Source organism: Entelurus aequoreus, linkage group LG10 (genome assembly GCF_033978785.1).
Source record: "Entelurus aequoreus isolate RoL-2023_Sb linkage group LG10, RoL_Eaeq_v1.1, whole genome shotgun sequence".
Lineage (NCBI taxonomy): Eukaryota > Metazoa > Chordata > Actinopteri > Syngnathiformes > Syngnathidae > Entelurus > Entelurus aequoreus.
Window position 1 is genome coordinate 46,620,384 of NC_084740.1, and position 14,651 is coordinate 46,635,034.

The following is a 14,651-nucleotide window of genomic DNA, read 5'->3' on the forward strand; positions in this document are numbered from 1 at the left end:
AACCCCGGTGTTATTGCTGTTGTGTATATGGAATGAGTCCCAAGGGACTATGCACGTCCATCTCCCTGAGTCAAGCGTGGGCCTGACCGCATACCATAACATTAATAATAAATAGATTATTTATTGGTGTAGAATCTTTTTTGTGTGGATGTTTGGACATTCACGTAATAATACTAATAATATTAATAATAAATAGATTATTTATTGGTGTAGAATCTTATTTGTGTGGATGTTTGGACATTCACGTAATAATACTAATAACATTAATAATAAATAGATTATTTATTGGTGTAGAATCTTATTTGTGTGGATGTTTGGACATTCACAAAATAATAATAATAATTATGAATAGATAATTTTTGGTGTTGAATCTTAAATGTGTGAATCGACATTGATTTGAATGAATATGTAATATTGACATCTTTTGGTCATAATGCGGTTCTGCACTTTGCTTGGAGTGAACCCAAAGAGGGTGTGACCGGGACCCGTCTCCTGGGCACTGACCTGCGTGTGTCCTCCTGCAGATCTTCCTGTGGGAGCAGAACCTGGAGCAGTTCCACATGGACCTGTTCCGCTGCCGCTGCTACCTGGCCAGCCTGCAGGGCGGCGAGCTTCCCAACCCCAAACGCCTCCTAGCCTTCGCCTCGCGCCCCACCAAGCTGGCCATGGGGCGGCTGGGCATCTTCTCCGTGTCTTCCTTCCACGCGCTGGTGAGCCACACAACTACTCTTTGTCAGGAACAAACAACACAACTATTACTTACTTGGCATGTTCACTTCTTCTGCAAATATTCACTGTGGATTATAAAACACTACTTTCTTCCTACGCTTTGCACCCTGCGGCTGATAAAACGGTGCGGCTAATTTACGCAAATATAATGCAAATAGTTTTTTAAAAACGCCAAGTTTTTGGACAATGTATGCATACAATGCTGTTTCAAGCTTTGAGTCTTCTAGTTGTCCATAGCGTTTCATCACTCCAAGTTTGTTAGTTTTACAATACAATTAAAACAACTCTGACTTACTAAACCGTCCCATGGTGACGTCTGTTGGAGTGTTTTCATTTCCATGCTATCGTAATGTTATCAAGCTAATGTGATTTTTAAATTGTGAGGAGAACTGATTTTTCTGGAAAAAGTTGCCAAAGCGGACTTACTTTGCAGCGGAGGAGAAGACTTCCTCCCGTTCAGCGACGCCTCTTCCAAGCGCACACACACTTCTCTCCTCTTGCCGATGTAATCTGCTGCACATGCATTTGACTTTTTGAAATGTTTTTTATTGTAGCAATATGGTTGTTAAAATGACAGATTTTTGTGATTCCTGATCAATTGTGAAGACAGTTCAGCTTGTCATTGTTGTTTTATATTGTTACCAAATAGAAATATGATATGTCACCTCCTTATTATTTGTATTTATTATACAGTACTGGATAGCTCTTTATTTTCTCTTCAAAGTGTACAAAGCAATTATTCATATTTACATGGAGAACTTTGCTTCACTATACAAACTTTTCCATTTACAAACCATTCATGAACCAATTGAGTTCATGAATGGATCATCAAAGTATGGATACTTTTGACAATACCAGTACATGTATGTATATTAGGGATGTCCGATAATGGCTTTTTGCCAAAATCCGATATTCCGATATTGTCCAACTCTTTAATTACCGATATCGATATCAACCGATACCGATATCAACCGATATATACAGTTGTGGAATTAACACATTATTTTGCCTAATTTGGACAACCAGGTATGGTGAAGATAAGGTCCTTTTTTAAAAAATTAATAAAATAAAATAAATAAATAAAAAACATTTTCTTGAATAAAAAAGAAAGTACAACAATATAAAAACAGTTGCATAGAAACTAGTAATGAATGAAAATGAGTCAAATGAAGTGTTAAAGGTTAGTACTATTAGTGGACCAGCAGCACGCACAATCATGTGTGCTTACGGACTGTATCCCTTGCAGACTGTATTGATATATATTGATATATAATGTAGGAAGCACAGACTGTATCCCTTGCAGACTGTATTGATATATATTGATATATAATGTAGGAAGCACAGACTGTATCCCTTGCAGACTGTATTGATATATATTGATATATAATGTAGGAAGCAGAATATTAATAACAGAAAGAAACAACCCTTTTGTGTGAATGAGTGTAAATGGGGGATGGAGGTTTAGGTTAGTGCACTAATTTTAAGTGTATCTTGTGTTTTTTATCTTGATTTAATAACATTTTTTCCAAAAAAAACAAAAAAACGATACCGATAATTTCCGATATTACATTTTAAAGCATTTATCGTCCGATAATATCGGCCTGCCGATATTATCGGACATCTCTAATGTATGTTATTACATTCAAAAATGTTTTGTGTCACAGCTGAATGCAACAATACGCTCACACATTCGCTTTGGGAAAAACGCTCTTATTTTGGTGGGGGGAGACGTTGATGGCCGCACCGAGGTCACATGACAGCGCCCAGGAAATTGCTGAGACGTCTTTGCATCGCCAACTGGCCGCCAGCGTGTGTCGGCATGCAGGTGACACAAGCAGAGTGGGAGGAGCTTATATATTTATATTTACAATATTTATATTCATCTCATATATTTATATTTACAATATTTATATTCAGCTCATATATTTATATTTACAATATTTATATTCATCTCATATATTTATATTTACAATATTTATATTCATCTCATATATTTATACTACTCGTATGGATCCTTCATTCATCACTCTAAGCAAGGTGTGTAAGTTTTACAATATAACTAAAACTATTCTTACTGACTAAAGTGTCCCATGTGTGATGTGTGTAGGAGTGTTTTCATGCATATTTCTACCTGCTATCCTAATGTAATCGAGCTAACATGCTAACACGTTTACTGTGTTAGTATTATTAACTTACATTCTTTTTGTATTGTTTCACTTTCACAAATTCCTCAGTAAATTCAGTAAAACGTCAGCGTGGAGTTATTGAGTCTGTTTAGCTGATTGCAGAGCTAGCTTGCGCAGCTAGTGGCTCCATGACCATGACTTCTGTTTTGTTTGATCAGCCGTTTTACTGCCCTGTTACGGACACTGTTTGGAACAATTAAGGTATGTAAATAAATATTTCTGTGTAAATAACTCATTTCACAACGTATGTATCTGCGATTTATAATCTGGTGCGACTAATATATGGAACATATTTATTTCTTCTGAAATTGAGTGGGTGTGGCTTATAGTCGGGGGAAATATGCTAAATAGAAAAATATGTGATCTATGGTGCAAAAAGAATGTTAAAACAATGACAGCAAACCAAGTGGCGGTTATTATATTAGCACGGTATTGTTGAAAGTGCTGAAAAAGTACTTTTATACACACTTCCATCTTTTAACCAAGTTGTATTTGGTAAAAAATAAATAGTCCGGTGCGGCTAATATAGTTCTTCTGAAATGTTGTGGGTGTGGCTTATAACCGTGCTGCTCAATAATCCTTAAAATAGTGTATTTATTTATAATTATAGAAAGAAACTTTCTTAAACATTCTTTTATGTTCCAACACATTTACCACCCCCCCCCCCCCCCCGCATGTTAAGAACATTTGTCAACAGTTGAAGTTGAGAGCGCTCATTGTTGGTAAATGAGAGAATCACACTTCAACATCTCTAACATGCAAATGCTGCCTCTTTGCTAGAATGAAAATCAGTTTATTTTTTATTTTTGGAGGCAATCCCCTAACAGTAAGTCTTTCTCTGGTTGTGCATTCTAAATGGTAAAAAGATGCTAGCAAGAGGCAGGCATTGCAACACCAGCAGGGTTGGCTATTTCACATTTTCCTCCAGCAGTCCTTTTTCCAATCCTTCCATCCTGCCATTAGCGTCTTGTCTGACTGTCAGTTTGTGTGTGTCAGGTGGCGGCGCGCACGGAGACGAGCGTGAGGCGGCGAGCGCACGCCATGTCCCGCTCCAGCAGCAAGCGCAAGAGCCGCTTCTCCTCGCTGTGGGGTCTGGACACCACGTCCAAAAAGAAGACTAAAGCGCACCCCAGCATCAAGCAGGTGTGCGCCAGACCACCTGACCGCGGTCCCCCCGTGTGCTAACGTCGTCCGCTGTTTGTCTCGGCAGGTGTTTGCCGACGGAGAGGAGCTGGTGAGGACCCTCGCAGACGGAGCATTTGCTGACTCGGCAAAGGAGTTTCAGGTAAAGACGCTCCTTGTCTCGTCTAAAACGCTAACGAGGCAAGTTTTGTTTGTGAGTTTGTCCACTGATAACTAACCTCTCAAGTTAGTCCTCACTCACTGATAACTAACCTCTCAAGTTAGTCCTCACTCACTGATAACTAACCTCTCAAGTTTGTCCTCACTCACTGATAACTAACTGATAACTAACCTCTCAAGTTTGTCCTCACTCACTGATAACTAACTGATAACTAACCTCTCAAGTTTGTCCTCACTCACTGATAACTAACCTCTCAAGTTAGTCCTCACTCACTGATAACTAACCTCTCAAGTTTGTCCTCACTCACTGATAACTAACTGATAACTAACCTCTCAAGTTTGTCCTCACTCACTGATAACTAACTGATAGCTAACCTCTCAAGTTTGTCCTCACTCACTGATAACTAACCTCTCAAGTTAGTCCTCACTCACTGATAACTAACCTCTCAAGTTTGTCCTCACTCACTGATAACTAACCTCTCAAGTTAGTCCTCACTCACTGATAACTAACCTCTCAAGTGTGAGTTTGTCCTCACTCACTGATAACTAACCTCTCAAGTGTGAGTTTGTCCTCACTCACTGAGGACAAACTAATGACGCGTAGTATTTTCATATCGCCACAAGGTGTCAGTAAGAGTCTACAATCAAATGGGCATAACATTGCGTCCCAAAGGGCATTTCCTGTGGGAAGGGATTCGTTCTCAGGGATTCGAATAAAGAACCAACTCTTTTTCTTTACTATAGTGGTCTCGATAACAGGTACCGGTTCTCAAAAAGGGATTTGAGTCAGAGGACTCGGTTATTTTCTTATCGAACAACCGGGAAAACCAGTTTCGAGCATCATCCCTAGTCCCATATTCATCTTTTGATGTCAAACCCAAATGTTTTCAGTCTACAACAAAAATAAACAAATTGGACTCACTGTTCCAATACTTTTGGAGGGCACTGTATACATACAGTATATACATACAGATGTTTTTATGTACCTATGGATGCACATTCCCTATGAAATCAGGTGTGGGGTTCTTCAAAGCTCAATTTTAGGTCCCATTCTTTTTAGTCTTTATATGCTAGCTGTTAGTACAATGGCATCGGTTCCCACGGTTACGCTGCTGATACACTTGTACACTGATACTTTTGACCTGCTTTTTACACTTCAAGTCATGGATGGCAGTGAAGTTCCTACAGCTCAACCAGGACACAACAGATTTGAGTTCAAGGTCCTGAAGACCAGAGGGAGAAACTGGATTCTTGGAGCCATCTTAGAAGTATTCCATTGACCCCAGGCCAGAGGTCAACTGGATTCTTGGAGCCATCTTAGAAGTATTCCATTGACCCCAGGCCAGAGGTCAAATGGATTCTTGGAGCCATCTTAGAGGTATTCCATTGACCTCAGGCCAGAGGTCAACTGGATTCTTGGAGCCATCTTAGAGGTATTCCGATGACCCCAGGCCAGAGGTCAACTGGATTCATGGAGCCATCTTAGAAGTATTCCATTGACCCCAGGCCAGAGGTCAACTGGATTCTTGGAGACATCTTAGAAGTATTCCATTGACCCCAGGCCAGAGGTCAACTGGTTTCTTGGAGACATCTTAGAAGTATTCCATTGACCCCAGGCCAGAGGTCAACTGGATTCTTGGAGACATCTTAGAGGTATTCCTTTGACCCCAGGCCAGAGGTCAACTGGATTATTGGAGCCATCTTAGAAGTATTCCATTGACCCCAGGCCAGAGGTCAACTGGATTCTTGGAGCCATCATAGAGGTATTCCATTGACCCCAGGCCAGAGGTCAACTGGATTCTTGGAGCCATCTTAGAAGTATTCCATTGACCCCAGGCCAGAGGTCAACTGGATTCTTGGAGCCATCTTAGAGGTATTCCATTGACCCCAGGCCAGAGGTCAACTGGATTCTTGGAGCCATCTTAGAGGTATTCCATTGACCCCAGGCCAGAGGTCAACTGGATTCTTGGAGCCATCTTAGAGGTATTCCATTGACCCCAGGCCAGAGGTCAACTGGATTCTTGGAGACATCTTAGAAGTATTCCATTGACCCCAGGCCAGAGGTCAACTGGATTCTTGGAGCCATCTTAGAGGTATTCCCTTGACCCCAGGCCAGAGGTCAACTGGATTCTTGGAGCCATCTTAGAGGTATTCCATTGACCCCAGGCCAGAGGTCAACTGGATTCTTGGAGCCATCTTAGAGGTATTCCATTGACCCCAAGCCAGAGGTCAACTGGATTCTTGGAGCCATCTTAGAAGTATTCCATTGACCCCAGGCCAGAGGTCAACTGGATTCTTGGAGCCATCTTAAAGGTATTCCATTGACCCCAGGCCAGAGGTCAACTGGATTCTTGGAGCCATCTTAGAGGTATTCCATTGACCCCAGGCCAGAGGTCGACTGGATTCTTGGAGCCATCTTAGAAGTATTCCATTGACCCCAGGCCAGAGGTCGACTGGATTCTTGGAGCCGTCTTAGAAGTATTCCATTGACCCCAGGCCAGAGGTCGACTGGATTATTGGAGCCGTCTTAGAAGTATTCCATTGACCCCAGGCCAGAGGTCGACTGGATTATTGGAGCCGTCTTAGAGGTATTCCATTGACCCCAGGCCAGAGGTCGACTGGATTCTTGGAGCCGTCTTAGAGGTATTCCATTGACCCCAGGCCAGAGGTCGACTGGATTCTTGGAGCCGTCTTAGAGGTATTCCATTGACCCCAGGCCAGAGGCCGACTGGATTCTTGGAGCCGTCTTAGAGGTATTCCATTGACCACAGGCCAGAGGTCAACTGGATTCTTGGAGCCATCTTAGAGGTATTCCATTGACCACAGGCCAGAGGTCAACTGGATTCTTGGAGCCATCTTAGAAGTATTCCATTGACCCCAGGCCAGAGGTCAACTGGATTCTTGGAGCCATCTTAGAAGTATTCCATTGACCCCAGGCCAGAGGTCAACTGGATTCTTGGCGCCATCTTAGAGGTATTCCATTGACCCCAGGCCAGAGGTCAACTGGATTCTTGGAGCCATCTTAGAGGTATTCCATTGACCCCAGGCCAGAGGTCAACTGGATTCTTGGAGCCATCTTAGAGGTATTCCATTGACCCCAGGCCAGAGGTCAACTGGATTCTTGGAGCCATCTTAGAGGTATTCCATTGACCCCAGGCCAGAGATCAACTGGATTCTTGGAGCCATCTTAGAGGTATTCCATTGACCCCAGGCCAGAGGTCAACTGGATTCTTGGGGCCATCTTAGAGGTATTCCATTGACCCCAGGCCAGAGGTCAACTGGATTCTTGGAGCCATCTTAGAGGTATTCCATTGACCCCAGGCCAGAGGTCAACTGGATTCTTGGAGCCATCTTAGAAGTATTCCATTGACCCCAGGCCAGAGGTCAACTGGATTCTTGGAGCCATCTTAGAGGTATTCCATTGACCCCAGGCCAGAGGTCAACTGGATTCTTGGAGCCATCTTAGAGGTTTTCCATTGACCCCAGGCCAGAGGTCAACTGGATTCTTGGAGCCATCTTAGAAGTATTCCATTGACCCCCAGGCCAGAGGTCAACTGGATTCTTGGAGCCATCTTAGAAGTATTCCATTGACCCCAGGCCAGAGGTCAACTGGATTCTTGGAGCCATCTTAGAGGTATTCCATTGACCCCAGGCCAGAGGTCAACTGGATTCTTGGAGCCATTTTAGAGGTATTCCATTGACCCCAGGCCAGAGGTCAACTGGATTCTTGGAGCCATCTTAGAGGTATTCCATTTACACCAGGCCAGAGGTCAACTGGATTCTTGGAGCCATCTTAGAGGTATTCCATTGACCCCAGGCCAGAGGTCAACTGGATTCTTGGAGCCATCTTAGAGGTATTCCATTGACCCCAGGCCAGAGGTCAACTGGATTCTTGGAGCCATCTTAGAAGTATTCCATTGACCCCAGGCCAGAGGTCAACTGGATTCTTGGAGCCATCTTAGAGGTATTCCATTGACCCCAGGCCAGAGGTCAACTGGATTCTTGGAGCCATCTTAGAGGTATTCCATTGACCCCAGGCCAGAGGTCAACTGGATTCTTGGAGCCATCTTAGAAGTATTCCATTGACCCCAGGCCAGAGGTCAACTGGATTCTTGGAGCCATCTTAGAGGTATTCCATTGACCCCAGGCCAGAGGTCAACTGGATTCTTGGAGCCATCTTAGAAGTATTCCATTGACCCCAGGCCAGAGGTCAACTGGATTCTTGGAGACATCTTAGAAGTATTCCATTGACCCCAGGCCAGAGGTCAACTGGATTCTTGGAGCCATCTTAGAGGTATTCTATTGACCCCAGGCCAGAGGTCAACTGGATTCTTGGAGCCATCTTAGAAGTATTCCAATGACCCCAGGCCAGAGGTCAACTGGATTCTTGGAGCCATCTTAGAGGTATTCCATTGACCCCAGGCCAGAGGTCAACTGGATTCTTGGAGCCATCTTAGAAGTATTCCATTGACCCCAGGTCAGAGGTCAACTGGATTCTTGGAGCCATCTTAGAGGTATTCCATTGACCCCAGGCCAGAGGTCAACTGGATTCTTGGAGCCATCTTAGAGGTATTCCATTGACCCCAGGCCAGAGGTCAACTGGATTCTTGGAGCCATCTCAGAAGTATTCCATTGACCCCAGGCCAGAGGTCAACTGGATTCTTGGAGCCATCTTAGAGGTATTCCATTGACCCCAGGCCAGAGGTCAACTGGATTCTTGGAGCCATCTTAGAGGTATTCCATTGACCCCAGGCCAGAGGTCAACTGGATTCTTGGAGCCATCTTAGAAGTATTCCATTGACCCCAGGCCAGAGGTCAACTGGATTCTTGGAGCCATCTTAGAGGTATTCCATTGACCCCAGGCCAGAGGTCAACTGGATTCTTGGAGCCATCTTAGAAGTATTCCATTGGATTTTGATGCTTGTCGCCATCTTGGAGCTATGTTAACGTCTCTTATATTAGCATGATAATGTTAACGTGCTAACGTTTCATGCTAGCTTCTTAGCTAAATGTGTATGTTTAAACCTCAAAATCATTGATTTTGATGCTTGGTACTGTCTTGGAAGTATGCTAACGTCTGTAATATTCGCATGCTAATGTTTAATTACAAGATTTTAAACCAACACTGTCTCTGAATGATGATTTTTGACTCTGAGCTGACTTTTATCCCACTTATTAAAAGATTACAAAGATGTATTTTTAGTCCTCCTAAGAACATAGCCAGAGTCTCCCAGGCCAACACGGAGGTGCTAACACATGCTTTTATTTAGCGCTCTCTGGTCTTCCCAGAAAGAACGTCAGGAGTCTACAATAGCTACAAAAGTCTGCAGACAAAGACTATAAATAATGTTTACCTTTTGCAGACCAGCGAGGAGGACTCTGGCAAGACCGTTCCACGGCCCAGCACAGAAAGTGACATCTGGCTCCCCGACCACCTCACGCCCTCCTGGGTGTGTCTGCCCAACGAGCAGCCGGTGCTGACCATCATCCAGCCGGGGGAGTCGGCGCTCTGCGTGCTGGAGAGCATCTGCAAGGTTGGTCAATAACCTGAGCTGTAGGTGGCGCTAATATAACATTACAAATTGCTTTTAATGGTCTAACAAGTTCAAGGGAAGAGGCTTTTCTTGGTGCAGACAGTACGGTACAAAGTTGGGGTCCAAAGTGTGGCTTCTGTGGCCCGGAAGCTCATTGATATACGACTTATTTTAACACTTAAATAAATAATAGTGAGTAATAACACGTTAATAATGTAGAAACTGTCATAGTTACATAAAAAGGTTTACAGCACAAACATTTGGAGAGATTCGGAAAAGGTGGTCTTTAAATTAGAAAACAATAACATAAAAACTATAAAACACTAGAATTTGCAATACCGGTAGGAGTTGCGTGTAAATGCTCAATGTTGCGCAAGCCGGCGAACCACCGATACGCGTGAGTGGAACTGAAATGGTTGATTGTCCAAGGTGAGTGGAGTGTGTGGATGGTAGTTTGATTGTCCAAGGTGAGGGGAGTGTGTGGATGGTAGTTTGATTGTCCAAGGTGAGGGGAGTGTGTGGATCGTAGTTTGATTGTCCAAGGTGAGTGGAGTGTGTGGATGGTAGTTTGATTGTCCAAGGTGAGGGGAGTGTGTGGATGGTAGTTTGATTGTCCAAGGTGAGGGGAGTGTGTGGATGGTAGTTTGATGGTCCAAGGTGAGGGGAGTGTGTGGATGGTAGTTTGATGGTCCAAGGTGAGTGGAGTGTGTGGATGGTAGTTTGATTGTCCAAGGTGAGTGGAGTGTGTGGATGGTAGTTTGATTCTCCAAGGTGAGTGGGGTGTGTGGATGGTAGTTTGATTGTCCAAGGTGAGTGGAGTGTGTGGATGGTAGTTTGATTGTCCAAGGTGAGGGGAGTGTGTGGATGGTAGTTTGATTGTCCAAGGTGAGTGGAGTGTGTGGATGGTAGTTTGATTGTCCAAGGTGAGGGGAGTGTGTGGATGGTAGTTTGATTGTCCAAGGTGAGTGGAGTGTGTGGATGGTAGTTTGATTGTCCAAGGTGAGGGGAGTGTGTGGATGGTAGTTTGATTGTCCAAGGTGAGGGGAGTGTGTGGATGGTAGTTTGATGGTCCAAGGTGAGGGGAGTGTGTGGATGGTAGTTTGATGGTACAAGGTGAGTGGAGTGTGTGGATGGTAGTTTGATTGTCCAAGGTGAGTGGAGTGTGTGGATGGTAGTTTGATTGTCCAAGGTGAGTGGGGTGTGTGGATGGTAGTTTGATTGTCCAAGGTGAGTGGAGTGTGTGGATGGTAGTTTGATTGTCCAAGGTGAGTGGAGTGTGTGGATGGTAGTTTGATTGTCCAAGGTGAGTGGAGTGTGTGGATGGTAGTTTGATTGTCCAAGGTGAGTGGGGTGTGTGGATGGTAGTTTGATTGTCCAAGGTGAGTGGGGTGTGTGGATGGTAGTTTGATTGTCCAAGGTGAGTGGAGTGTGTGGATGGTAGTTTGATTGTCCAAGGTGAGTGGAGTGTGTGGATGGTAGTTTGATTGTCCAAGGTGAGTGGGGTGTGTGGATGGTAGTTTGATTGTCCAAGGTGAGTGGAGTGTGTGGATGGTAGTTTGATTGTCCAAGGTGAGGGGAGTGTGTGGATAGTAGTTTGATGGTCCAAGGTGAGGGGAGTGTGTGGATGGTAGTTTGATTGTCCAAGGTGAGTGGAGTGTGTAGATGGTAGTTTGATTGTCCAAGGTGAGTGGAGTGTGTGGATGGTAGTTTGATTGTCCAAGGTGAGTGGAGTGTGTGGATGGTAGTTTGATGGTCCAAGGTGAGTGGAGTGTGTGGATGGTAGTTTGGTTGTCCAAGGTGAGTGGAGTGTGTGGATGGTGGTTTGATGGTCCAAGGTGAGTGGGGTGTGTGGATGGTGGTTTGATTGTCCAAGGTGAGCGGAGTGTGTGGATGGTAGTTTGATTGTCCAAGGTGAGGGGAGTGTGTGGATGGTAGTTTGATTGTCCAAGGTGAGGGGAGTGTGTGGATGGTGGTTTGATTGTCCAAGGTGAGGGGAGTGTATGGATGGTAGTTTGATTGTCCAAGGTGAGTGGAGTGTGTGGATGGTAGTTTGATTTTCCAAGGTGAGTGGAGTGTGTGGATGGTAGTTTGATTGTCCAAGGTGAGGGGAGTGTGTGGATGGTAGTTTGATGGTCCAAGGTGAGTGGAGTGTGTGGATGGTAGTTTGATGGTCCAAGGTGAGTGGAGTGTGTGGATGGTAGTTTGATGGTCCAAGGTGAGTGGAGTGTGTGGATGGTAGTTTGATGGTCCAAGGTGAGTGGATGTTTGAACGGTCCAAATTGGGTGAGAAATGTGGGATATGGAGAGATTTGTATAATGCCCACTCATTGTCAGTGGGGAGAAATTCCAGGAAACACCCGCACGCTTTCATTTTTCAGTGGAAAACGTTAGGACACCCCAGCTTTAGAGAATGTGACGGTGTCTGCTGGGATACCTTCTGGTGGTCTTCATGTTGTTGTCATGTCACCTTGCAGGCCCACCAGCTGGATCCTACCAAACACTACTTGCGGCTCAAATTCTTTATCGAAGGCCAAGTCCAGTTCTACATCCCCAAACCTGAGGAGGACGTCTGTGACCTGGTGAGGAAACATTGGAGGTGTCACCTTCATTCATTCATTCATATTCAGCATTTATGTTGTAATGGTGAGGAAACATTGGAGGTGTCACCTTCATTCATTCATTCATATTCAGCATTTATGTTGTAATGGTGAGGAAACATTGGAGGTGTCACCTTCATTCATTCATTCATATTCAGCATTTATGTTGTAATGGTGAGGAAACATTGGAGGTCTCACCTTCATTCATTCATTCATATTCAGCATTTATGTTGTAATGGTGAGGAAACATTGGAGGTATCACCTTCATTCATTCATTCATATTCAGCATTTATGTTGTAATGGTGAGGAAACATTGGAGGTCTCACCTTGATTCATTCATTCATATTCAGCATTTATGTTGTAATGGTGAGGAAACATTGGAGGTATCACCTTGATTCATTCATTCATATTCAGCATTTATGTTGTAATGGTAATGAAACATTGGAGGTATCACCTTCATTCATTCATTCATATTCAGCATTTATGTTGTAATGGTAATGAAACATTGGAGGTATCACCTTCATTCATTCATTCATATTCAGCATTTATGTTGTAATGGTAATGAAACATTGGAGGTATCACCATTCATTCATTCATTCATATTCAGCATTTATGTTGTAATGGTAAGGAAACATTGGAGGTATCACCTTCATTCATTCATTCATATTCAGCATTTATGTTGTAATGGTAAGGAAACATTGGAGGTATCACCTTGATTCATTCATTCATTTTTAGCTTTTATATTGCTTCATGGCGTTCATCTAATACAGTGTTTCTTAACCTTGTTGGCGGTACCGAACCCCACCAGTTTCATATGCGCATTCACCCAACCTTTCTTTAGTTGCTGTATATATATACACATACTGTATATATATACACACACATTTATATATATATATATATATATATATATATATATATATATATATATATATATATATATATATATATATATATATATATATATATATATACAGCATATATATATATATATATATATACATATATATATATACAGCATATATATATATATATATATATATATATATATATATATATATATATATATATATATATATATATATATACATATATATATATATATACAGCATATATATATATATATATAGGGGCGGCATGGCGTAGTGGGTAGAGCGCCCGTGTCAGAAACCTGAGGGTTGCAGGTTCGCTCCCCGCCTCTTACCATGCCGTTGTGTCCTTGGGCAGGACACTTCACCCTTGCCCCCGGTGCCGCTCACACTGGTGAATGAATGTTGAATGAATGATAGGTGGTGGTCGGAGGGGCCGTAGGCGCAAATTGGCAGCCACGCTTCCGTCAGTCTACCCCAGGGCAGCTGTGGCTATGAAAGTAGCTTACCACCACCAGGTGTGAATGAATGATGGGTTTTTAACATGTAAAGCGACTTTGGGTACTTAGAAAAGCGCTATATAAATCTCAGGTATTATTATTATTATTATTATTATTATTATATATATATATATATATATATATATATATATATATAAATATATATATATATATATATATATATATATATATATATATATATATATATATATATATATATATATATATATATATACATATATATATATATATACAGCATATATATATATATATATATATATATATATATATATATATATATATATATATATATATATATATATATATATATATATATATATATATATATATATATCAGTGGCGTGCGGTGAGGTTAATGTCTGGTGAGGCACTGCATCATCACAGTCAGATTCACAAACATATGAACCCTAAATAGTATCTTATTCACCATGTGATTGGCAGCAGTTAACGGGTTATGTTTAAAAGCTCATACCAGGATTCTTTACACAACTGTAGCACACAAAAAAGCACATTTAATAAAAAAAAACCTTATTATGGTCTTACCTTTCTTGCTGAACATCCACACAGCCAGCCTTTGCGTGTGTACCACGCCGTTTGAAAAGAACGGGCCTTCTGTCCCGAAGTCAAAGCAAACCTTTTAGCTCCGGCGTTGGTCTACCTTTAATTATTACCTCCTGCTTCCATTGAAAGTCCAGTTTAGAAAACTGTTTTATTTTACATATGTAATCCTCCATGTTTTTACTAAAAGTCCAGGCGAGGAAATAAACAATCGCTGCACTAATTGACTTGCAAACTTTTTTTTCTTTTTTTTTTTTCTTCTGTGGCGAGGAATGATCTCTGGGATCACTACCGCCCTCTACCACCAGGAGGCCGGATTACTGCGAGCCTCAACCAGTACGTCTTTTGCAGCAGT

The 14,651-nt window shown here is 42.4% G+C and overlaps 1 protein-coding gene across 4 annotated transcripts in view; it reads left to right on the forward strand.

Annotated features, from left to right (window-relative positions):
- Positions 1 to 14,651, forward strand: part of LOC133658689 (rho guanine nucleotide exchange factor TIAM1-like) — a 148,385-nt gene that overhangs the window by 74,853 nt on the left and 58,881 nt on the right. For all 4 annotated transcript variants that reach the window (XM_062061002.1, XM_062061000.1, XM_062061001.1 and 1 more), the window contains 5 exons: positions 525 to 710; positions 3,912 to 4,058; positions 4,126 to 4,200; positions 9,581 to 9,751; positions 12,226 to 12,330. In XM_062061002.1, coding sequence (XP_061916986.1) covers positions 525 to 710; positions 3,912 to 4,058; positions 4,126 to 4,200; positions 9,581 to 9,751; positions 12,226 to 12,330 — 684 coding nt within the window. The remainder of the gene's footprint in view (positions 1 to 524; positions 711 to 3,911; positions 4,059 to 4,125; positions 4,201 to 9,580; positions 9,752 to 12,225; positions 12,331 to 14,651) is intronic.